Below are 23,876 nucleotides of genomic sequence, written 5' to 3' on the forward strand. Positions count from 1 at the left end.
TTTGCATTATAATCACCAGTAATTATCAATGCATCTAGCTTACATGGCCGACCTATTTCAGAATGAAGAAGTTGGTAGAATTCTTTAATTCTGTCATCGCCAACTTTAATGGTTGGTACATAAATTTCATTAATAGTTATATTAACTAGACTTCCTTGTAAATGTATAGATATCATCTATTACAGACAGCACAGTACTCTAAGATAGAGCTTGAAATTTCTTTTGAAGTTGTTATTCCCATCATCACGTTACTCAAAATGTCAATATTCATCCATTTCAATTCACTAATGCCTTGGATATTGATCTTTTTTTTTTTTGGATATTGATCTTTACACATTCCACTTCATTTTTGACAACTTCCACTTTTCCTAGATTCATACTTTGTACACTCCGTGTTCTGATTATTAGTGAATATTTGCAGTTGTTTCTTCTCATGTTGAGCCATTCCTCATCAGCAAAGGAAGGGCTTTGCTCCATCCTGTCATTAAGGTGGGCTCTACTTTGAGAAGGCAGTTCTTCCCCCGTCGTATTCTGAGTGCCTTCCAACCTGAGTTGCACGCCCTTCAGCACTCTGAACGTGTGCCGCTACTATTCCCAAGGTTTCCAGCGACCAGTCCCTCAGAAGTGGGCAACCTAGTCCTTCATCCTAGCCTGTTCTTAGTCTTTAAACTCTGCTGAAACCAGTCCTGCTGGTATTTGAGGTATCAGTGGCACAGCTCCCAGCATTGTGGCAATACACAAGCCACCACAGGATGACAAACTGACAGATTAATGAGGATGATATTAGCACAGTCAAGCATTCCCCTCCATCCCCACCCCCATTGGTCCACTGCTACAGACGCCACAGCCTTGATCCAGAACCTTTGGGACTCCCCAGAGGGTCCACAGAGCGTCCATCTGGATGAGAGATAGGTGACATCTGCTGGGATGCATAGTCCAAGTGGCAGGGAACCTGGCATCATGGCCTTGACCTGACAACTTCCTGAGTTACCCAATGAATCAGCTATTGCAATCTCCCCAAATGTGCTAAGTATATTCTGTCGCCAAAGCCCAAAGGGGTCCATGAAGCTCTGTGTCTCTTTCTGAGTGGTTGGGGATTCAAAGTGATGGCAGGTCACTAGACTCCTAAAATTTCACAAAGACCCCTTGAGTTCTTTTAGGGTTTACTCCCCCACTTTTCCTGTAGGTACATCTGGAGTATTTGCCACTTCCTGCTGATCAGGCTGGATTAGCTTGATTTCAAAACTATAATGAACAGTTTGATGTTCTGGGGAATACTCCGAGGACCGACGCTCCTTCAGGCTATACTGTGGCAGAGAGTTAACATCGCTCCAGGGAAATTGTGATCTGCACCATTGTTTGGCAGATCAAGGGAAGGGACTGCTTCTAATCCTCCTTCCTTCGCCAGATTAATGACAACATACTAAATGACAGGAGCCCTGTTGATCCGTTCTAGAAACTTAATTGGGGCTATACTTGCTCATGGTCACTCTCCCTGTCACCCAGAGATGGATACTGTGACTGTTGGAACTTTGTGTCTTCGTTTTGCAAAAGGAAAATCAAGACTATAGCTGCAGCTTAAGTCAGTGGTTCTCTACCTGTGGGTCGTGACCCCTATGGGGGTTGAATGACCCTTTCACAGGGGTCGCCCGATTCATCACAGAAGGAAAATGACAGTGATGAAGTAGCAACGAAAATCATGGTATGGTTTGGGGTCACCGCCACATGAGGAACTGTGTTGGAAAGGGTTGCGGCAGGAGGAGGGCTGAGAAGCACTGTGTGAGGCTGAGGCAGGCAGTTGTGATTGTCTGAAGAGCTATATAGGAAGTTGCCTCTTGGTGCTGAAGATGTGGCCCGGACTAGTGGTTTCTTTGTTTCCTGTCCAGTCTTTACTCTCAGGTGGTAAGTGGAGCTGGGATGCTTCAAACTCACTCCCAGATCCCATGGCTTTCTGGTATGCTCTGATCCTAGACGGCACCGGAGGGACAGGGGGAGACAGGAGGAAGAGAGAAGAAACGTCTTCGCCACTGTCCCACCTTTTGTTAGTGTCATCACCCCTGGAAAGCCGTCCCGTCTTCATTTTCTTGATGCCTTCTGAGAATCGGTCTTGGAACAGGCCCCGAGCCCCTCAGAGGCAGGGTGTGGGAACTCACAGCAGCCTTTCTGATTCCTCATCCCTCGCTGCTTTTCAAAATCACTGTTAGTTGTGGGTTGAATCATGTCCCCCAAGCATATACGTGACTAGAGAAACAAAGCGAGGGACACTCATAGAGCTTTATATCAAGAAGTAGCTATATATTGAGGAACTATCCCAACCCAGTCCAACTCAAGTCCCTACGTTCGATACTAGTCCCTCTTCAGACTCATGCAGCCACATGCGATGATGCATAATGCCGGGACATCACAGGCCAGTGGGGCAAAGTCGTGTGGATCCAATGGTGGTGGACGCATCTCCAGGGCTTTGGCAGCAACCAGGGTCAGCCAGCAGGAAGGTGAAGGCAGAGAGACGGGGGAGGTTCCCAGAATCCTTCTTATGAGATGGTCATACCCACCAGGAGGTACCATCAGGCTGTGAACGGATTGACAACCCCGACATTTTTATGTATCTTCAAGTTGACGTGCAATTATGTAACCGCCACAATGCCCAAGTCTGACTTTTGCCCCAAATCTGTCCAGGTGGCCTCATTTGAAAACATGGTCTTCACAGACTTAATTAGTTGAGGAGTTTTGTTTTTGCAAATATGTGGCATTTTGTTTTATAGCAAACTGTTACTTAGAGCTGGGATGAAGCAACAGAGAAGTCAGACTTTTAGAGCACGTTTCTTCTGAGGGTCAAGGTGAAGACTATCTAAAACTGACACTCCATTGAATATGTGGTTCTCGACATACCAGAGGGACTCCACAGAATCCAGGCCAGGAAAGTTTCTTAGAGGGAAATTCAACACTGCTGGATCGCAGGGGAGCATCATAAAGATGAGTAGGCACAGACCCACAAGGGTTTCAGGGGCTGGGGCTTTTGGCTTACCTCAGTGGAGGCCAGCTAGGGCTTGGCCTTCGTCCTGCCACTGTCTCTGCTGGAGCCAGGACCATTTGGAGCCTGCGCTGGGGCTTAATCTCAACACAGCCACAGTTGGCCGCCACCTGCCACAGGTGGGTGGTGGTGCAGGGACTAAACCCTTGCAGCTCCACAGGGCAGGGATGGGACTCAACTAAATTGTTACTCCCCCCACCCTTTTCTCCATATCCCCCCCACAGTCTCAGCAAGCTGCTCAGGGGCTTTTTCTCAACACAGCCACAGCTTACCATTGTCTCAGGCAGGGACTAAACCCTGGCAGCCCCATGGGCAGGGATCCGGGTTCAGCTATATTGCTACTTTTGTTTCCCTCTCTTCCCTATATCCCTGCACAGTCTCAGCGGGCTTACTTTTAATTTCTTTTCTCCTCTTTGTCTCTTTCCTGTCCTCTCACAACCCACTGCTGACCTCCAGACCACTCCCCTTAGCCTAGGGCATTTACACCTGCGCCACACCCAGCTAGGTGAGCTCTACCCTGTGCAGCTAGCCCTAAGCTGGGGAAAGCCCTGCTGACCTCCACCAGGGGATACTCTGCCTCTGTGCCTGGGGTCCTAAGGCAGCTCAGCCAACACGCGTCAATGTTCCAAGCTGTTGCAGGAACCTCTGCTCAACCTCCGCAACACCAAAGCAGGCAACCCACCAGCCTTCTGGCACACTCCACTGAGAGGGAAGCCACAGGAAGATAGTAAGGTGATCAAATTTTAATATTGGTAAAGTGGGACACCAGCAGGACACCACTGATAAAACTCATATCCTGGTGAAATAGCCGCATGGCAGCTGAAAACTGTATACCCTAGTTTGTCGTGCATTCTTTCAAAAATTGGGACTTTTTAAAAAATGCCATGGGATGCAGGAAAAATTGTTAAAAATTGGGACTGTCCCGCCAAAAACAGGATGCCTGGTCACCTTAATAAAGTGGTAGGTTAATTCCATAATGAAATTAGCTGTAGGCAGTTCGAAGAAGCACTCCTACAAGTCTCCCCAATAGAGCCAGTGCTCTTTGACTCCCTGGAAAATGGCACCTGGCTCCTCTAAAACAATGCAACACAAACAGCCATCAGCCCCAACGACCTCAACGAAAAACAGGAGAAACAAAAGGCAATGGCAGAAGATGCCCTGAACATATCAACATGCATAGAAGAAGCAGACGTTGAGCTGCCACAGAAGGAAATTTTCAGAATGCTGCTTGGAGTCATACAGGATATGAGGGAAACAATGCAGAAAAACAATGAAATGATAGAGGAGATAAGAGAAACACAGGGTATCATTGTTGATACCTTATTGTTTTTGTTGAACCTATTTTCCACTTAATGTGCTGGTTTGCTAATGTTAAATGACTTGTTGTCCTTTTATTTATGTTTTTATTTTAAATAAATATTTAAATACATTAAAAACGAGAGAGAAGCACAGGGAGCTTAGGGAAACACAGGAGCTTAGGGAGGAGATAACAGAAACCAGTAGCAGAAACATGGACCTTAAGAATCAACTGGAGGAATCAGAGAACCGCATCAGTGACTTGGAGAACAGCCAAGCAGACTTTAACAAACATGAATAAAAATCTAATAAGATCATCAGAGAAGCTGAAGAAAACCTAAGAGCTATGTCTGATGCTATGAAGCAAACAACATTAGAATTATTGGCTTACTGGAGGAAGACACAACAAAGAAGTCATCTGTAACAATAGTGAGAGAATTCTTGGAGGAAAACTTGCCCAGCTTAATGAATGAAAACCAGGCAACCATTCAGGAGACTGAAAGAACACTAGCTACACTGAATCCCAAGAAGTCACCAAGGCGGGTAATAGTTAAAACTATCCAACTTTGAGGAAAAGGAGAAAATCATGAGAGCAGCTAGGGAAAAACAAACAATTACATAAAGTTTCCCAAATAAGAATATGCTCAGACCTATCAGCAGAAACTATAAAGAAGAGGAGAGAGTAGAGTAACAATCTTGGAGGGTGGAGGGAGGGTGGGTTGGAAAGGGGAACCCGATTACAAATATCTACAAGTGACCTCCTCCCTGGGGGACGGACAACAGAAAAGTGTGTGAAGGGAGATGTCGGACAGTGCAAGATATGACAAAATAATAATTTATAAATTATCAAGGGTTCATGAGAGAGCAGGGAGAGGGGAGGGAGGGGAAAAAATGAGGAGCTGATGCCAGGGGCATAGGTGGAAAGCAAATGTTTTGAGAATGATGAGGACATTGAATGTACAAATGTGCTTTACACAACTGATGTATGTATGGATTGTGATGAGTTGTATGAGCCCTTAATAAAATTATTTTTTTTAAGAATATGTGGTTCTCATTTTGGCCCCACCCCACGCCCCCAACTCCACCATGCAGTGTGTGCTGCAGCTATGTTAAAGGGGGGCTTTGCCACAGTGAGAGCCGCGTGCGCACGGGGATTGCTGCAGACGGAGCCCTCTGCAGCGCAGTGACTGTATGCTCACCTGATAACTGGAGGGAATCCACTAACCACTCTAAGGGAGAAAGATGTCACAGTCAGGTCTCATACTTCTCACTGTCATAGAGTCGATGCCGACTCATAGTGACCCGATAGGACAGGGTAGAACAAGCACCATGAGTTTCTGAGACTGTCACTTTAGCAGAGTACCCCAAGAGCGCTGAGGGGTTTCAAGCTGGTGACCAGTAGGTGAATAACTACTAGGCCCTTGGGCTCCTCACTTCCATAATGACAGCTCTGGAAACCCCATAGAGCAGTTCTATTCAGGGCTGCTAGGAGGGTACATCCACTGGAGGGCAACAGGCTCTGGGCTGACTGCAAATTCACAAGCACCTGTCTTCAGGAGTATGTGCAAAGGGCATCAGTCAGGGAACATTTCAGGGTCTCCTGAAGAGCAAGTGGCTACACCAGCCCAGTCGCTGCTCCCCAATAATGAAACGAACCCCCAGTCAGAGTGGTCTTGATGCCCAGCGCCCTACGGGAGAGAGTAGAACTGCTCTATTTTTTCATGTCTGAAATGAATTTGTACATCATAAAATTTCAAGTCCATTTCAGTTTTACTCCTCCTCCGTTTTTTCAGCCACTCAGACCAGTTAAGGACTTAAAGATGGCGTCAACCTGGATTTAAGGTGAGCTCTAAATGGATTTAGAATCCACTTTAAATGCCATTTCAATATCTATCTTGAAGTATAATGTTATCTGTAATAGGACAATATCTGCCTTAAAACTCCAGTTACGACAGCTATCATTCCAACCACTAAAACTAGTGATGAACAAATTGAAGAATTCTACCAACTTCTTCAGTCAGAAACCAAGCAAACATATAATCAAGATGTGTTTATAATTATTGCCCATCGGAATGTGAAAGTTACAAACAACGAGGAAGAAACCGTAGTTGGATAATATGGCCTTCGGAGTAGAAATGAAGCTGGAGATCACATGATAGACAAGACCGACAGCTTCTTCATCACAAACACCTTTTATCAACAATATAAACGGTGATGACACATGTGAACGTATCCAGGTGGAATACATGGAAATCAAATTGATTACATATGGGGGAACAGATGATGGAGATGCTCAAAACTAGGCCAGGGGCTGACTATGGAACAGATAGTCAATTGCTCATGGGTAAGCTCAACTGATGGACTGGGGCTGAACGTGGAGAAGGGCAGAAACATGTTACGTGTTCTTTATTGACTCTGCAAAGGCATTTGATTGTGTGAACCATAACCAACTCTGAAGAGCGTCAAGAAGATGGGCATTCCAGAACACCATATTTGTGGTCTTGCAGAACCGGTACCTGAACCAGGAGGCGGTTATGAGGACAGGACAAGAGAATACTGTGTGGTTTAAAATCAGGAAAGGGGTGCTTCGGGTTGTATTTCTCTCACTATGCTTATTCAATCTGCATGTTGAGCAAATAATTTGAGAGGCTGGACCATATGAGAAAGAAAGTGGCATCCAGATGGGATGTTTTATTAGCAATGTGCAGATAACACCGCCTTGTTTCCTGAAGTGAGAGGACTTGAAAACCTTGCTGATGAAGGAAGATCACGGACTGTAGCCTTCCATACAAATTACAACTCCGTGTAAAGAAAACCAAAATCTCACGACTGAACCAGGAAGTAATATCAAGCTAAGTGGAGAAAACATTAAAGTTATCAAGGATTTCATCTTGCTTGAATAAAAAATCAGTGCTCATGGAAGCAGCCTTCAAGAGCTCAAACGACACATTGCATTGGGTAAATCTGCTGCACAAGACCTCTTGAAAGTATTGTACATTTGAGGACCAAGGCACACCTGACCCAAGCCATGGTGTTTTCAGTAGTCTCATATGCATGTGAAACTTGGACCTTGGATCAGGAAAACCAAAGAAAAATCTATCCATTTTTTGTTTTGTTGGTATATAATATGCATATCATACAATTCAGTAATTTAAAGGTATTAAAAATTGTGCAATCTTTACCACAATTAATCTTAGAATAATCAATGCCTTTGAATTGTGGTGCTGGTGAAAAATATTGAAAGTCCTGATGGACTACCAACACACACACACACACACACACACACACACACACAATTTATGTTGGAAGAAGTACAACCAGAATGCTCCTTAGAAGCGTAAATGGCAAGACTTCATCTCACGTCCTTTGGACATGCTGTCAGGAGAGACCAGTCCCTGCCAAAGGACATCCTGCTTGGTGATATAGAAGCGGAAACCCGTCAAGGAGATGGACTGGCACTGCGACGGAACAATAGACTCAAACATAACAATAGTGAGGATGGTGCAGGACCGGGCAGGGTTTTGTTCTGTTGGTCATAGGGTCATGTGAGTCAGGATCCACTTGTCGGACCTAGCAACAGCTCATGACTTTATAAGAAGAGAAAAGGTAAGACACAAACACAGAGAGGTGTGTGGAGGGGGAGGCAGCGGTTTGGGGTTATGGAATGATGGGAGCCGCCCAAAATGGCCTTGGGGTAGTGGAAGGGCTAGGAGAGCCCTCCAAGCTGCCCAGCACCGCTGTAAGCCAGCTACAGCTCCGCTGCTGAGAACCCCCCTGCTGGCGCCCACTCCCGCTGCCTGTCCATCTGTCACGACGCCTCTGCTGGATTCTGGATCCGCAGCCCAGGCGAGGCGGGCTCCCAGTGGAGCGGGGCACAGGCAGGCCGCTCCTCCGGCTCTGTCGGGGTCCCCAGCCGAGGCGAGGCGAGGCGAGGCGCAGCTCCAGGCCGACGCTGAGGGCTGGGCTTGCGGGACTGGGATGGGGTTCGCAAGGTGCGGGTCTCCAGTCTGCAAGCAGCAGAGCGGGGTTGGGGGGTGGGGAATCCGAGCTAGACACCCCACCTCAGGGCAGAAACCCGGGAGGAGAGGCAGCGGAGCTCAGAGCCGCCACCCCAAGAGCCCTGGACCCAAGAGCCCTTGGTCCTGCGTACGGGGGTGGAAGAGAGGCCAAATAGGTGGCCCCACTCTAATGACTGCCCATCTTGGGGTATCCCTCCGCCCTCCCCCGGCCCTGGTCCTCTCCCACCTCTCTCTCCCCGCCCCCCCCCCCCCCCCGCCACCAAAGCCTGTGCCCTTTGCGGATTGGTCCCTGGCCTACCGGGGGGTGGGACCCTCGGCTTCTGACGTCACGGGCGGGGGGCGGGCGACTGGGGGAGGGGTGACAGGCCCCGGCTCAGCACCTCGGAGAGCTCCCTCCCCGGCCTTGTTTTGCTCTGGAGTCGCCGCCGGGGGAGGGAGCGAGGGGGCCGGGCTAGGCGCGGAGGCAGGGGGATGGCTGCGGAGAGGTGGGGATGCCCCGGCGGGCCGAGGGCCCAGCCCTGAGCCGGCGGGGGGCCGGGACGCCCGGCGGGGTGGGGGCAGCGGGCGGCGGCCGCACATCTGGATGGAAGCGAGCTTTGTCCAGACCACCATGGCTCTGGGGCTGTCTTCCAAGAAGGCGTCTTCCCGCAACGTGGCCGTGGAGCGGAGGAACCTCATCACCGTGTGCAGGTGGGTGCCTGGAGGTCGGGCGGCGGGGGCACTAGGACGGCAGCAACCCAGACCTCTGGGGGGAGCACAGCTGCTGGGAAGGGCCTGGAGGGCAGCAAAGGATCAAAGGTGGATGCCCAAGGCCCCCGCCGGGCCCAGAAAGGGGCAGGGGTTGGGAGACTGGTCCCTTGTAGGCCCAGACAGGCCTCTGCTCAGCCTGGGACCTAGGGGGTGGGGAGGTCTAATTGGCACTGCAGCTTCCTGTGAGAACCAGGAAGTGACATTGTGTGTGAGGGGGAGAGGGGGAGGAGGATGTCTGGCTCCGTGGCTGGGGGTGGGGTGAGGAGATAAATGATCTCAGGGGTACCCTCACCCCCACTTGTCAGCGGGGCCCAAGAGGCTCTCTTCCACCCAGATCTGGGCAGCTGCAGCCTGTGGCAGGGTAGCCTGGGCAGAGGTGCTGAGTCCTCTAGGTTCAAGGAGACAGTGGGGGTAGGGCCCATGGCCCTTCAAGGTGGGGCTGGCTGGCTGTCGCAGTGTTGGGGAGACTCACCTGCTCTCTTGGGACCCAGGAAGTGGTCCTTCCCACTCAGAGCTACAGTGAGTGACTCACTCTCCCTGCTCCCCGCTGGAGCAAAGATGGAACCAGCCACCCAGCTCCTCTCCCTGCAGTCTCATCTGCACCCACCTTTCCCTCAGGGGTCCCCAGGCCAGTGCCTTCTCCACAGGCCACCTCCCTGCCAGCCTCCAGGCATTGGGGATCAAGCTCCACAAGGGCAGGGGGACCTCAGCTGCAGGGCTCGGCAAGCCGCCTTTGCCAACCTCACCTGCCCTGTCACAGGCTTGGCCCTGACCACTCCCTTAGGAATGAGTGTCCACCTGAGGCCTAGTTCTGCCTGTAGCTCCATCCCGAGGTTGGGCACACACCCAGCCCTGTCTGCTGCACACTCTGCTAGGCCTGCTGCTCAGCCTGGCCCATCAGGCCTTTTGCAAAACTGCTATGCTGCGTGCTGGAGGGGTCAGAGCAGCCTGGACCTGACCCGCCACCCCAACCCACCAGTGTGGGGCGAGAGAAAGATTTTGGCCTTGGGGCCAAACGGTTGTAGGTTTAAATTCTTACTTCACCATGCAACCTTGGGGAAGTTTCCCGACCATGTTGGGCCCTGGGAGCCGCACCTTGCCCATGCCCATATCTGAGAATGGCTTTGGCAGGGTACCTGCAGGGCCTGGCAGGCAGCAAGAGCCTGACCTGAGGATGCCCCTCCCACCCCCCACTGGACCTCCCGGTTCCTTTTTTCCTTTTGTCTGTCAGGGTCACTGAAGCGTGAGTATGGAGGGGGACTGAGAGGCAGAGGCTCTGGTAGACTGGAAGGGGTGGAGATCAGCTAGGGTAAGGGGCAGGGTTTGGGGGTCAGGGCACAACCAAGGTTCAGAAACCCTTGAGGCTCCTGCTGCCTCTCCCTGTCACGTGGTTTGCCTCCAGCTCCCAGAACGGCTCCCTTTAGCAGGCCAAAGGCTCCCATGGGCCCTAGGTTCCCTGTCTCCATGGTAACCAGCAGCAGCCTGTGCACTGCCTGATGGGGAGCTCACCATGGGGCTCCTGGGGAGTCTACCAGTTTTGCAGCCCTCCTCAGGGCATATGGCAGGTGGCTACCTCACCGCACCTGGCCCCAGGCCCCTGCGTAGTCACGCAGGCCCCTGTGGAGGGGTGACACAGATGACTGCAAATAACAGGGGGGTCAACAGACGCCTGCCTGTTGGACTAGCCTCTCACTACTGGCTCGGTTCTCCCTACCCCCTGCCTGCCCGGTGGCCTGTACACACGCCTCCTCCTCGTAGTCCTGCCTGAGATGGGGACTCTCATGTACTGGGACTGGCACTCTTATCTTTGTTTGCTCAAAGGAAAAGGGACTCAGAGAGTTTGAGTGACATGTCCAAGGCCACACAGTGACAAGAAAACAAAATTTGGATCCACAGACCTGCCTCCCCTACCGTAGCTTCAACCGTGGCCTACCTGGCTCTGGCTCTGGCTCAGGTCAGGACAACTCTGTGGAGCCCAAAGTAAAGGGCACAGGGTGCAGCTAAGGGTCTCCAAGGCGGTACTCCCGGGAGGGAGCTCTCCAGGGTGGAGAAGAGAGGGCAGAGGAGTCAGGGGCTGCTCGGGTCCCGAGTGGGACAGTCCCTATACTACAGACCCTAGCAGAAAGGGTCTGATGCCTTCCTATTGACTCAGACCACATCAGCCAACCTCTTCAAGCTTGTAAAATCAGGATGGGGGTGGGGGTGGGGGTGGAGATGGAGGCGGTGATGATAGCAAGCAGACCTCTCCCAGGGCTGCAGTAGAACTGACCGAGACACCACGCGTGCACACGTTGTGGTGTTTGACACAGTATTCGGGGGTGTCATATGCTGAGGTAGGAAGAGCAGTCCCATGCAGGTGCATGGTCCTGGGCCCTCCACCGGAGCTGTGTCACCCCCAGCAGGGTGGTCAGGGCATGTTGGGAGCGGTGGAGGCAGCCTGGATCACCTGACTGCAGACAGTGGCCACTGCAGGGAAGCAGATGCAAGGGAGCCTAAGGCTCCCAGCAGGCCCAGAGAAAGGGGGGTTGCTGCCTGGCCCCATTCCTCGGCCTCCCTGAGAAGCTCCCTGCCCAGGGCCATGCTGCCACCACCCCTTCCTGCCCGCCCGATAGATGTGCGTCTCAGACCCACACCCTCCACATCCGTCCCCTGCCCGCCTGCACCGCCTGGATCCGGGCAGCTGGTTTGTGGGCGGCTGAGCTAGGAAGAAAAAGGGGAAAAGGTGCACCCGTCTGCTGAGAGCCCACCTGGCCACCCATGCCTGCCTACGCTCCATGTGCACAGTGCCAATCACATGCCCTGGCACAGGTGATGCCACACTCCCCAGGAGTGACAGCAGGCTGTTCCAGCTCAGGGCAGGGGAGAGACGAACTTCTTCTTCCTGCATGACCTACAAGTCACACACAGAGAAGGACCCTGAGGCAGGGGCCAGGAGGACAAGACCATCTGGAGATGGGGCGCTGGGATGGCCCCTCGGCTTTCTGCCCAATCTCCCTACCCTTTGTTCCCTAGGCTGCTGCTCTCTGGTTGTCATCTCTTCTGCCACCCACTTTATCAGTCAGTCTCCTACCTGCCATCCTCCCTCCCCACCTGCCACCTGCCACTCCACATATTCTAGTCCCACTCTGGCCACTGTTCTTTCTGGTCACCCACCTCTCTGTCGCTCTGCAGCCCACCACGTCCACACCCTCCCTCCTCTCTGCCCACACCTCCCTCTCCCCCTGAGACTCTTACTCACCCCTTCCCCCCACCCCCACGGGTCTTCTCATCAGACTGTGACCCCACCCCTCACCCTCCCCTGCAGGTTCTCGGTGAAAACCCTGCTGGAGAAGTACACGGCGGAGCCCATCGATGACTCCTCCGAGGAGTTCGTGAACTTTGCAGCCATATTGGAGCAGATCCTCAGTCACCGTTTCAAAGGTGGATCCGGGCTCCTGGCACCCCACCCCCAGTCCTTCCCCACTCCCCGCCCTCAGCACTGTCACCCCAGTCAAGGACATCCACTGCTTCGGATCTTTCCTCCTGACCTCGGGGCTCTGCAGAGAGCTGGGAGGTGGCCAGGGGGCACTCGGGCCACACAAAGTGGATGCCCGCCAGCCCTATCAGTGGACATGAGCTCTATGCTAGTGTACCCTCTGAACGCATGCATGCCTGTGCACACATCTGGGGGCTGTGACGCGTGCGTGGGGCACACATAACAGTGTGTGTGTGCATGTGCGTGTGTGTGTGTGTGCGCGTGCGCCATGACATGGGCCCTCTCCAAACTCCCTGCCCTGGCTCAGCCTGTGCCCCAGCAGGTCCAGTGAGCTGGTTCAGCTCAGACGGACAGCGGGGCTTCTGGGACTATATCCGGCTGGCCTGCAGCAAAGTGCCCAACAACTGCGTGAGCAGCATTGAGAATATGGAGAACATCAGCACTGCCCGAGCCAAGGTGAGGGGCTGCCCGGGGGATGCTAGGGGTGGGGGGAGCGGAGTGGAGTCAGGGTGCCGCTCCCAGCTCGGGGTACAGGGGGCCTGCCTGCTTCTGGGTCTTCAGCCCTGTAAGAGGGGTGACAGGAAAGTCGTAAGGGTCGCTCTGGGTCTGCAAACAAAGGTGGATGTGCTCTGCAGGGCCGGGCCTGGATCCGGGTGGCACTGATGGAGAAACGCATGTCAGAATACATCAGCACAGCTCTGCGTGACACCCGAACCACCAGGTCAGACCCACCTGTCAGCCTGGCCCCAGGCCCCAGTATGCATGGTCATTGTCTGAAAGCACCTTACTTTAAGTTCCAGCAGCCACGTCTGTACCTGGACCCTAAGTGCCAGCATGCACTGCCAGCTTCCCTCCCCTAGATGGTCCCGCCAAAACCACTACCAGAGTTGGTTCTGTGGGTCTCCAGGACTCTTGTGGGAGTAGGAAACCTGGTCTTGTTCCCATGGAAGTGGCTGATGGCTTCAACCTGCAGACTGCAGCCCAACACGTGCCCACTATGCCACCAGGGCACCTCCTGAGATTCCCTTTGGCACCCTACCCTCACTTCCATGTCAAAACTTCAAACTCCTCACTCACTGCCATGGAGTGGATGCCGACTCACACTATAGGGCAGGGTAGAACTGTCCCTGTGGCCTTTCTAGGCTGTGGATCTTGATGGGAGCAGAAAGCCTTGTGTCTCGAGGAGCCGCAGGTGGGTTTGAACTGCCGACCTTGTGGCTAGCAGCCCAACATGCTAACGTGCATGGCAGCCAGGTGAGGCTGATTCCTCACCACTCCCATCATGCACAGCTCTACCTTGGGGCAAGATCTCTGGACACACCTCACACATGCATCGGTTTCTTTGTTGGCCTGCTGCCATGACCTCTGGCAGACATACAGCCCCACCTCTCCCCAGATTAACTGCAGCCAGTCTCTGTTCGCACCCGGGAACTAGGGGCCCAGCGGTTTCAGCCCCGGGGTTTGCAGGGAGGTCAGGTCCCTCTGTCTGAAGCTGCTAGATGCAGCAGGGGCCTATAACCTCCCCACAAGTTCCCTCACCCCAACGTGGCCGCCCCACACCCAATCGTTATGACAGGTCCTCACTTTTCAGAGTTCACATCCATATCGTTGCTGAGCCCTTGCTAGGTGCCACGCGCCAATTTAAACGTGTAGCCTGGCTTTGGGGATCTGGTTGCCCCAGTCCCTGGGGAGTTTGCAGGAAGATGGGGGGCGGGTCGATCCTGCTGCGGAAGCATCCTTTCCAATACTTGCTCCCCCAGAGAGAGGCGAGGCCATTGAGGCCGGCCGCAGGCTGGAGGGGACGAGAGGAGGGGCGGGGGACTCGGGCGGAGAAGGGGGCGGGACCTTCAGTTCCTGCCCTGTCCCTCAGGCGGTTCTATGATTCTGGCGCCATCATGCTTCGGGAGGAAGCCACGGTCCTCACCGGGATGCTGATTGGACTGAGCGCCATCGATTTCAGGTGGGCACGGCAGCGTGAGGGGTGGGGTCACGCCCCCTCTCCTCCTCGCCTACCTGGCCCCACCCCCTGCTCTCTGTCCCAGCTTCTGCCTGAAGGGCGAAGTGCTGGACGGGAAGACCCCTGTGGTCATCGATTACACTCCCTACCTGAAGTTCACCCAGAGGTGAGCGGCTGGGCTTGTGGGGTGCTCAGGTGAGGCGGGGCTCTGCCGGGAGATGGGGGTGGGGGGCAGCCGGGACCGCATCCCTTGCCCACTGCTGCCTCCCTGAAGCTACGACTACTTGACGGACGAGGAGGAGCGGCACAGCGCCGAGAGCAGCACCAGCGAGGACAACTCGCCTGAGCACCCGTACCTGCCCCTCGTCACCGACGAGGACAGCTGGTACAGCAAGTGGCACAAGATGGAACAGAAGTTCCGCATCGTTTACGCGCAGAAGGTGCGCGCCGAGCGGCGGGTGGGCGGGTGGCAGGGCCGCCGGCGGGGGCGGCAGTGGGGCCGGCGCTGGCCGCCCAGGCTGAGCCGCCGCCCCGCAGGGCTACCTGGAGGAGCTGGTGCGCCTGCGCGAGTCGCAGCTGAAGGATTTGGAGGCCGAGAACCGGCGGCTGCAGTTGCAGCTGGAGGAGGCGGCGGCGCAGAACCAGCGCGAGAAGCGGGAGCTGGAGGGCGTGATCCTGGAGCTGCAAGAGCAGCTGTGAGCGTGCTGCTGCCCCACCCCCACCCGCCGCCCCGCGAACCCCCTGGACAGGCGTCCTAGCGATGCCACCCCATGACTACCTTCAACCACCTTGCCTGACACCAGCATTTCCTCACTGATAAACCACTACCTTTCCCCCAAGACCCCTCACAGTATCTCCAAAGATCCCCAACATAAGATCCAGTCACCCCCAATTTCACCCTCCAGGACCACAGACAGCTGGAATGGCTGCCCCAGGCACTCCACAGAGACTGCCAGCTTTACTCCCAGGCCCCTAAGCCTTGCTGCTCAATCCTCAAAAGGCCCCCGGCCTAAGCACACAGCGGCCTCTGACTTCACCCCTAGCAATCCAGCATCAGCCTATGATCTTCCAGTGTAACCCTCAAGACACCCTTCAGGGATCTGCACTCTAGTCTCCAGTAACCTCCACAACACCCCAGCCTGCCCTCTTGCCCCCATCATTAGTGTTGTCACTCCACTGACAAGTAGATCCTTTTGCTACTACCCAGGTTTTGCCCCTGACCGCGCACCCCCCTCCCCCGCTTCTGCTCCCTTCTCAGTCAGGCCTGAACTCCCCTCCCCCCCAGGACAGGTCTGATCCCCGGTGACCACGTTCCCCTGACCCAAGGCTCCAAAGAGCTCACCACGCCCCTGGTCAACCAGTGGCCATCTCTGGGGACGCTCAGTGGGGCCGAGGGCTCCAACAACCCGAAGCTGTACAGAAGGTAAGTCCCAGCCGGGGCCACGGGATACCAGGGGGCAGTGGCATCCTGGGGACCCTCAGCAGCAGCCTGCAAACCCTGCCACGTGCTCTGCTGCAGACACAGCTTCATGAGCACGGAGCCGCTGTCAGCAGAGGCCAGCCTGAGCTCAGACTCCCAGCGTCTGGGGGACAGCAAGCGAGAGGAGCCCTGGGGCCCCATTGGTGAGCCAAGTTCCTCCCTCCTGAGAGCTTAGTAGGACAGCCACCAAAAGCTTGGGTTAGCGTTGGGGCAGATGCCAGTGCCTCTGGCTGCAGTCCCTTCACCACCCCCAAGCCCCATTCCCTCTGCCTGTGGCAGCTTCGAGGGGCTCATGAACTCACAGGGGGTGGAGCTTGCTCTTGGCTCAGACTAGCAGCGCTCACCTGAACCTTGTTCCCCTTGTCCTCTTTTCTTTGGCTGCCAGGAAGCTCACAGCCAAGTTAGTGGCTCCCTGCAAGTGAATGTTCAGGACTTGAACGCATGCCCCCTTGTGTTGTGCCTGGCTGCCTCTCCCAGCTCTCCCAGGGCCTGGAGTTCCTGTCACACGTTTTTAAGCCACAATGTGTCGGATGACCTTAGACCTTTCAGACAAAGCAGGCCATGGACGTGTATCTGCCCGCCACACTTGTTTGTGACCGTGTCTTGTCTCCCCCACCAGACTGTGAGCTCCCAGAGGGCAGGGACCCCCGTCTGCCCCTTCTCTGTATCCCAGTGCCTGGAGCGCAGCCAAGTGCTCCCTGCCTGCATAATAAAAGGAGAGGCTGACCCTCTGGGGGAGACAGAGCCCCAAGCTGGTGATTACACAACAGTGTCCCTGGTGCCCAACACGGGGCATGGTGCCAGCAGGTGTTTAATCAAGGTTAATTGAAAAGGACAAATGCTCCAGGAGTGAGCAGGGAAAGCCCCTCACTTCATCTTCCCCATGCACCCCCTCTCACATCGCACGCATGCCAAGTGGCCTCACCCAGCCTCTCTCCCCAGGGAAGGACCCCACGCCCTCCATGCTGGGTCTCTGCGGCTCCCTGGCCTCCATCCCCAGCTGCAAGTCCCTGGCGAGCTTCAAATCCAACGAGTGCCTGGTGAGCGACAGTCCCGAGGGCAGCCCGGCACTGAGCCCCAGCTGAGGAGCGGCACGGCATGGCCGTGCCAGCCCCACTGCCCAGGCCATGGACTCCTGCCACCTTGCCGCAGAGCCCCCCATCCAGACATCTCTGGGAAAACCAGGACCCTTGTGTTGTCCATTTCTGCTCACAGCTGGAGGCAGCAGGGCTCTGAGAGGAGCTGACCAGCCAGGGGGACCACCTTGGGGACACTTGCCCTCCTCCTGGCAAGCTTGGTGCCTGGCTGGCTCTGTGCTGGATACTCCCTCATTCATCTCCCCTACTTTCCCCTGGAGCTGGTGGTCCAGCTTTGCCATCCCACCACCCACCCATGTACCCTCTGGAGTCATCCTTACAGACAGGGGGCTCTGTTGAGGGGGCCACGCAAATAAAAAACAGAGGACAGAAGGCAGCCTCGTCTATGGGGGCTGGGGTAGCCAGGAATGCTGCTCAGGGAACTCACCTGGGACAGCCGGCAGGGAGCAGGGACATGGGTGGGCATGTCTCTGGCTGGGCGATCCTGCTCCCCCCTCCCCCCCCAGCAGACTTCCTGCCTTCTTGCCTGGAGGAGTACCCCTCCTTGCTCCCACCCTGGCTGCAATAGGTGGGCACTCCCTATAGGAAGAAGTCTCTTGGTCCTGGGTCCAGTCCCTGGGCTCTAGTCTGGGAGGCCCTCTAAGTGGTAAGAAAGGCCCCACCACCCTGCCCCATGCCCAGCCCCTAAGGCTCTTCACTTTGAGCCCCCCCCCCGCCCTCCCCCCGCCTACCCCTACCCCTACCCCCCAGTCACAGACACTTGACCAAAGTTTATCATCTTCAGATGTAAGGAATTAATAGAGGTAGGGGAGACTGAGGCAGGCCCAGTTACAGCAAACATACAGGGGCAGGGAGGTGGGGATAAGGTAGCAAATTTGGTCTTGAACTTGGGGGGGTAAGAAAGTGAGGATCCTTGAGTCTGGGGTATGGGGTACAGCAGGAAGAAGGCCCGGTCTGAGGAGGGCCTGAGGATGGTCCGGTGGGGGGAAGCCACAGGGCCTGCCCCTCGGTGCTGAGGAAAAGGCACTTGGCTCAGTCTCCTTCAGCCCACAGCCCACCCGAGGAGATGGGAGTCCCTGAGCCCCTTTCAAGGGCCTGGCAGCCGCTGCTGATTGAGCTTCTGGAAGAAGCTTTTGCCGAACTCGTAAGTGCTGATCATAATGGCACAGGAAGGGGCGGCCTTGATGATCCGGGGCAGGAAGCCTGCATGGGAGCAGTCGTCAGGTTAGGGACACCCGGCCCAGGCCCCCCCCCCCCCAACCAGGGCACCTGCATGCACACATCCATGTACACTCACCTGCAAAGAGCCCTTTGGTGCCCGACTCGGCCTGGATCCTCCGCAGCAGCACCCAGGTGGAGTCAACCCGTGGTGGCCTCACTACCAAGGCAAGCCATGCTTAGAATCTGAGAGCTCCCAAGCCCACCCCCGACACACTCCTGGCCGGCCCCCCTCACCTCTCAGAGCCTCCACTGTGCCCAGCGCGACTTGGCGCTGAGTCTTCACCACATCAAACGGCAGAGTCAGGATGGCTGCCACCTGGTGGGCAAGAAGAGGGCTTGGCTTTTTCCCCAGGACCCCCACTGGGTCTGGCAGCTTCACCAGAGCTCACCCCCACTCCCACCCTGCTCTGCCACCGCCCCGCCCCCCCCACAGGGCCTCCAGGGCATGAGGCGGCCTCACCCTGCCCATCAGCTTGCTTACCGTCCCTGAGATTCCGCCAGCCACAAAGCTGATGCCCACGGATGTCTGGTCCTTTGGCCTGGGCCCACTCAGCCAGCTCTTCACCAGCTCGTAGTTGAACCAATACAGGGCTTGGGAGGGGGCAGGCATGAGAAGGGAGGGCTTGGGCACAGGAGATGCCCCACCTCCCCCAAGATGCCTCAGGCCCTCTCCAGGAATGACCCTACCCCTGCTGAACTCATGTCACAGGCTCAGTGCTAACACCTGATACAGTCAGTGTTCTTTGTCCCTCCCGAGGGACTCCCGTGCCCAGCCTTGCATCCCAGGGAACTTACCTGAGAAGGGCACATCCCGCAGGGCAGTGGGCCCCCAGCCCAGCCACAGGGAACGCCAGCCGCCCCTAGCCACTGCAGCCTGCACAGAGGCGCCCAGCTCCCGATAGGACACGTGCTGAGCCTGTAACTTTGTCCTCACCAGCTCCAAGGGGCTGACCACAGTCACAGTGCCCAAGCGGGCCAGAGTGCCAGCCACCATGGGGGCATAGAGGTCAGAGGTCAAGGCTCGGTCACACAGGAAGGTCTTGAGTTGGTCATACGAGGTGAAGTAGATGGCAGTGGCAGGCACAGTCATCACCCTGGGGTTATGGACAAAGGTTAACTAGTCAGAGCCCTCCTCACCATCTCCCGCCCCTGCCCCCCACCTTCACCCAGGAGGCAAAGCACCGGAAGGGCAATAGCCAGAGGAGCTACTCACAGGGTGGCTGGGAGGCCACTCCACAGGGTCCTGGCGCCCTCGTGCCGCACAATCTTCACAAAGGCATCCTGGCCAGCAGGTCCCAGCAGAGGAGGAAGAGTGTATGAGGAAAGTGGCCTCCGGTAGAGCCCTGCTGTCCCTGGGTGCCCCTGGTCACCTGCCCAGTCCAACTGAGCCCCTTAGGAAAGTCCCGCCCTCACCGTGGTGCCGGTGAACCGGGTGGGGTCATGAAACCAGGTGGTGCAGCGCGCGCTGTGTGGGCACAGGTAGAGGGGCTCCAGGACACCGTTGCAGTGCAGGAGGCACTTCCCTGTGGGTTGGAGAGAGGAGGGCACTGGGGGAAGGGGGTGGTATCAGGTAAAGGGTCTGGGACCCTAGAGTGGAGGGGGAGGGGAGGAGCCAGCAGAGGCTGAGGTCTCTGGGTGGGTAGGTGCTCTGGCTCTAAGGGGGTGCAGTGTGAGGTGGGCGGGGTGACTGGGATAAGCAACACCCCCTAGGGTGCCCTCCCTGGGATGCGGGGCACTTACATTTGGTGTAGGAGACGCTCCAGAGTCTAGAGGGCGGCTTCAGTTCTACAACACAAGGCAGTCAGCCGTGTCAGGGCCTGGGAGGGTAGCTCCAGGAGGCCCCCTGCCTGCCCTCAAGACTGCACGGCCTGGCACTCACCGGTGGCCACCGAGGGGCGCTGGGACTGCAGACGCACCTTCACCACGTCCAGGGGCGTCACTGAGGGCGGGCGATGCAGAGGGATCCTTTCAGGTGAGCAGCCATTCTCCCCCCCCCCCGCCCCCTCCCAGCAAGCTCCCTACCCTCCACCGGGGCACCTCCAACCCCAGGCCTGCCAGTCCTCCCGCACCCCATCCCAGGCCTTACTGAAGAGAGAGGTGACCACTGCTCCAGCGCCCGAGGCCACCATTTGTTGGAGGGGGCTAATGCCCCCCGGGTCCTGGTCAGCCATCTTGCGGTCTCAATCCTGAAAAGCACAAGCCCAGTCACGTGGGAGACCAAAGCACTGAACCGGGCACGTGGGCTGGGGGCAGTGGCAGGGGTACTTCGGGGCCCTAACCCGACCCTCAACCCCTCACTCGCCAGCTATGGCCTCAGAGACACCTCCCAACAAACTTCTAAAGCCGAGTGTGGTCAACTCTGCTCTGCCGCTGAGGAAACTGAGGCTCGGGGCGGAAACGACCCGCCCAAGGTCACTGCGGAGGGAATCGGGAGGGATCAGCCCAATGGCCCGAGGCTGCGAGCTGCAGCCACACGTCCCCAACGCCGTTTACTCCTCCCCGCAACACGAGGTTGGCCGGGCACTGAAGCGCAGGCGCCCAAAGGCCGGGCCACCTCCTGCCGCTCCGCTCCGATCGTGGCACCCGCGAGCCCCGAGTCAGCGGTGTGCGGAAGCGGGGCCCGGCAGCGACCAGTGTGGGCACGGGAGCCGACGGCGACGTAGGGTCCGCCGGCTTCTGGGGGCTGCAGGGGGGCGCCCGTCCCGGAGCCTGGACGGGAAGGGCTCCCTAGAGAGCGGAGGGAGGGACCGGCCGCAGGGCAGCGCCTAGCCGACCCCGCAGGTCCCGCGCGCAGGGGCGCCGGGTGGGGCAGACGACGTCCGCCGATGGTCCGCGCCCCCGGCCCAGTCCCGGCTCCGCACCCCCGGGGACCCCCACCCGAGGCCCAGAGCCAGCCTCCACCCCGAGCTCTAGCCAGGCTCAGCCCCGCCCACCTGACTCTAGGCCGGTGCTCGCGCGGCGCGGCGCCGGGAACCGGGCGGGCCCATAGGGGCTCCGCTGCCGGAGCACGGTCCGCGGGCGTCCGCCCCGCTCAGAGGCCTCCGCTTGCTTAGAGCGGTCGGGCTGGCCCCGCCCCCGCCGCACAACGAGCCCCACCTCCGCTCGCCGCGGGCCGACTAGTCGCACGCCCGGAGTGACGCAGGCCACGCCCACTCGCGTCCTCGCCCGCCGCCCTCCCTCCTGCCGGGTGCGCCGAATGCCTCCTTGCCCAGCCCAGCCCAGCCCAGCCCAGCCCTGCCCTGCCTGCCCTGCCCTGCCCTGCCCGCCCCCTCAGGCTAACTCCTGGTAGAGCGGGCTCCCCCCGCAGGTCTTGGCGGTTGCTGGCTCTACAGTGCATCCGTTAGGCGCCAGCACCGCCCTTGAAAACTTGATGGGACCCCCACTATTCGGTGCATTTGAGTTTTGGTGCTGGCAGAGTGTTAAATACACCATGACGTGCCAGGAAGAACAAATCTGTCTTGAGAGAGGTAGGAGTGGAGCAAGATGCGCCCTAGGGGTAAGGTGGGGTGTCTTGCCTCACCTTGGACATGTTCTCAGCCTCTGAAGCCCATCATGCTTAGAGGGTTAGCCGAAAAGAGGAAGACCGTCAATGAGTGGGGGTGGCACAGTGACTGCACCATGGTGAGGGTAGCCGCCTAGGGTTGTTGCCCGTGGGGTCCCCAGAGTCACAACTGTCCCCATAGACCGCACCCTAGTAGGCTGGGGGAGAGCTACGAGGACTTTCTGCATGATGCTCAGTCCAACAGGACAGCACTCAGGGGCCACGGGCCCCCGGCAGGGTTCCCGGTGACGCTTCATAACTTAAGTGCTGCTAGGAACTACTACTGGTCGCATTTTACAGGTGGTCAAATTGAGGCCGCAACTTCAACATCACGCTATGAATGAACTGCGGGGCCTATGCAGGGCAGGCTGCTGAGTGAGAGGAAGTAAAACAGCCTATAGCCGGGCTTGGAAACCAGAGGCCCTGCTCCACCAGCCCATCCCAGATACTTACCACCTGGACAAGTTGCACCACGGGTTTGGGCCTCGGCTTCCTCCTGCCAACAACCTTAAATTTCCGGTCGAAGGAACGCAAGCCAAAAACTCACTGCCAGCTAGTCGATTTCTAACCCATAGCGACCGCTGTAAGGCCGAATAGAACTGCCCCTGTATATTTTTATGGGGTAAATAGCCTGGTCTTTCTCCCGCCCAGGGGCCCGACGGTAATCCTCTAAGCCGCCAGGGCATAGAGGGAAAGGGGCAGGCGTTTCTGGGTATTTCAGGTGGTCACTTAACATCACTCTCACTTCTAAGCTCCAAACCGCTGTCTGTATTAGGTGCTGGGGTGTCAGAAATCGCCGAATAGTGACCCCGTGTGACAGTCGGTAGACATGCAATCTTGAGTGAAGCAGAGGCCCAGGACTTGCTCCTGGGGAACTGTTGGGGGGCTTAGAACCCCGAATCTTTCGGTCAGCAGCCCAGCGGTTACTCTGCGCCCCTGGCCTCCTTTGGACCCCATTTCACACCAGCCGAGAGGGAGGCTGGAAGTCTGGAGCCCAGATTCCAGCCTGTCGAGTGTGTTTCCCTCCAGGCTGCCTCCCGGATGACAGGCAGTGAGGTCCCTGATCCTGCTGCCCAGGGAGACTCATCTCTCTCCCGGCCCAGTCTTGAGAACTCCGCCTTTAAAACTTCGCAGCATTTTGATGATTTATCCTAAGAGTAACACTCAGGTTCCGAACCTGCTCCTTTAAGAAGGGCACGCCGTGACTTTGACGTCACCACTGACCCCGCCCCTTCCTCCAAGACTGGTAGCGTCAGAGCCCAGCCTGCTTGCCATCCGGGTAGCACGTGGTTTACATCGGGCCGACCGTCAGCTTTCCCTGGGAAGAGATTTTGGCGGCCCCCAAGCGACTTCTTGGCGGGGTGACTGTCACGTGTGACTGGCTAAGTGGCCTCAGGCGTCCAAAGGGCGGTAGAGAAGGCAACCTCTCCCTTCCCTTCTCACCTCCTACTGAGTTTTGAAAATCCAGTCCCCAAAGTATGAGTTACTGAACAGTTTCAAGCCAACAGCCAATCACGTATTCTCTCTTTTAAAGAAGCAAACACTAAGGTCCTTGTGTGCAGTGATGTTACTCGTCAGGAGTAGAACCGCAGCTTCCCCACCCAAGCGCCCATTCTTCAGATAAGAAAATGGAGGCCCCTGAGTTCAAATCCCACTAAGGTCACGCAAGCAAAAGAGCCAGAAGTGTTCAAATTCCCACCTGCCTGATCCCTGAGAAGCGGCACCACCATCTCAACCCCTTCCCCGACCCCAACTTCACCCCACATTCCCCCCACACAGACATACCACCACCACCACCCTTCCCAGCCAGGCTGTTCCCAGTCTGTTGACCTATTGGGGTCACTGGCCCCAAGCACTGGCACGAAGTTCAGCAGCGTGTGCTAGGCAGCACTGAGGCCCTGAAGTCAGAGCTGGCACGTGGGAGGCAGGAACCAGGTTCCAAAAGTGACTTTCTCCTCATGCAAGTGCCTTAGCCTGCTTCCCACTCAGAAATCAAGTGGATGGCGCCC

General features: G+C 56.5%; 2 protein-coding genes across 8 annotated transcripts; one reads left to right on the plus strand and one right to left on the minus strand.

Moving 5' to 3' along the window:
• The first annotated feature begins 8,864 nt into the window (after nt 1-8,864).
• On the plus strand, nt 8,865-17,467 carry RUNDC3A (RUN domain containing 3A). 5 transcript variants are annotated; one of them, XM_075559385.1, is made up of 11 exons: nt 8,865-9,036; nt 12,401-12,516; nt 12,891-13,027; nt 13,207-13,292; nt 14,442-14,531; nt 14,614-14,694; nt 14,803-14,968; nt 15,066-15,223; nt 15,814-15,951; nt 16,048-16,151; nt 16,951-17,467. In XM_075559385.1, the coding sequence occupies exons 1-11, from the start codon at nt 8,930-8,932 to the stop codon at nt 17,091-17,093; spliced, it is 1,326 nt and encodes a 441-aa protein (XP_075415500.1). In that variant the 5' UTR covers nt 8,865-8,929; the 3' UTR covers nt 17,094-17,467. The 5 variants fall into 5 exon arrangements, with proteins under 5 accessions (XP_075415500.1, XP_075415501.1, XP_075415503.1 ...); XM_075559386.1 differs by having other exon boundaries at nt 12,894-13,027; XM_075559388.1 differs by lacking the exon at nt 16,951-17,467 and adding an exon at nt 16,394-16,765 and having other exon boundaries at nt 12,894-13,027.
• A 408-nt stretch (nt 17,468-17,875) lies between these two features.
• Nucleotides 17,876-23,010, minus strand: SLC25A39 (solute carrier family 25 member 39). 3 transcript variants are annotated; one of them, XM_075561949.1, is made up of 11 exons: nt 22,321-23,010; nt 20,413-20,512; nt 20,206-20,265; nt 20,067-20,111; nt 19,740-19,873; nt 19,540-19,607; nt 19,122-19,420; nt 18,808-18,917; nt 18,561-18,642; nt 18,403-18,483; nt 17,876-18,308 (listed from the first exon to the last, which is right to left on the minus strand). In XM_075561949.1, the coding sequence occupies exons 2-11, from the start codon at nt 20,495-20,497 to the stop codon at nt 18,193-18,195; spliced, it is 1,080 nt and encodes a 359-aa protein (XP_075418064.1). In that variant the 5' UTR covers nt 20,498-20,512; nt 22,321-23,010; the 3' UTR covers nt 17,876-18,192. The 3 variants fall into 3 exon arrangements, with proteins under 3 accessions (XP_075418064.1, XP_075418065.1, XP_075418063.1); XM_075561950.1 differs by lacking the exon at nt 22,321-23,010 and adding an exon at nt 21,260-21,413 and having other exon boundaries at nt 19,740-19,849; XM_075561948.1 differs by lacking the exon at nt 22,321-23,010 and adding an exon at nt 21,260-21,413.
• Nucleotides 23,011-23,876: the final 866 nt, after the last annotated feature.

Source organism: Tenrec ecaudatus, chromosome 10, assembly GCF_050624435.1.
Source record: "Tenrec ecaudatus isolate mTenEca1 chromosome 10, mTenEca1.hap1, whole genome shotgun sequence".
NCBI lineage: Eukaryota > Metazoa > Chordata > Mammalia > Afrosoricida > Tenrecidae > Tenrec > Tenrec ecaudatus.

What these genes read in the sequence shown, in the direction of transcription:
- RUNDC3A (XM_075559384.1), top strand. Translation starts at nt 8,930, where the DNA reads ATGGAAGCGAGCTTTGTCCAGACCACCATGGCTCTGGGGCTGTCTTCC. An exon ending in AACCCGAAGCTGTACAGAAG is followed by an intron (nt 15,952 to 16,047) that starts GTAAGTCCCAGC and finishes GCTCTGCTGCAG; the next exon opens with ACACAGCTTCATGAGCACGG. An exon ending in GGAGCCCTGGGGCCCCATTG is followed by an intron (nt 16,152 to 16,950) that starts GTGAGCCAAGTT and finishes CTCTCTCCCCAG; the next exon opens with GGAAGGACCCCACGCCCTCC.
- SLC25A39 (XM_075561949.1), bottom strand. Translation starts at nt 20,497, where the DNA reads ATGGCTGACCAGGACCCGGGGGGCATTAGCCCCCTCCAACAAATGGTG. An exon ending in CCCGGTTCACCGGCACCACG is followed by an intron (nt 19,608 to 19,739) that starts GTGAGGGCGGGA and finishes CCTGCTGGCCAG; the next exon opens with GATGCCTTTGTGAAGATTGT. An exon ending in CACCAAAGGGCTCTTTGCAG is followed by an intron (nt 18,309 to 18,402) that starts GTGAGTGTACAT and finishes GCTCCCATGCAG; the next exon opens with GCTTCCTGCCCCGGATCATC.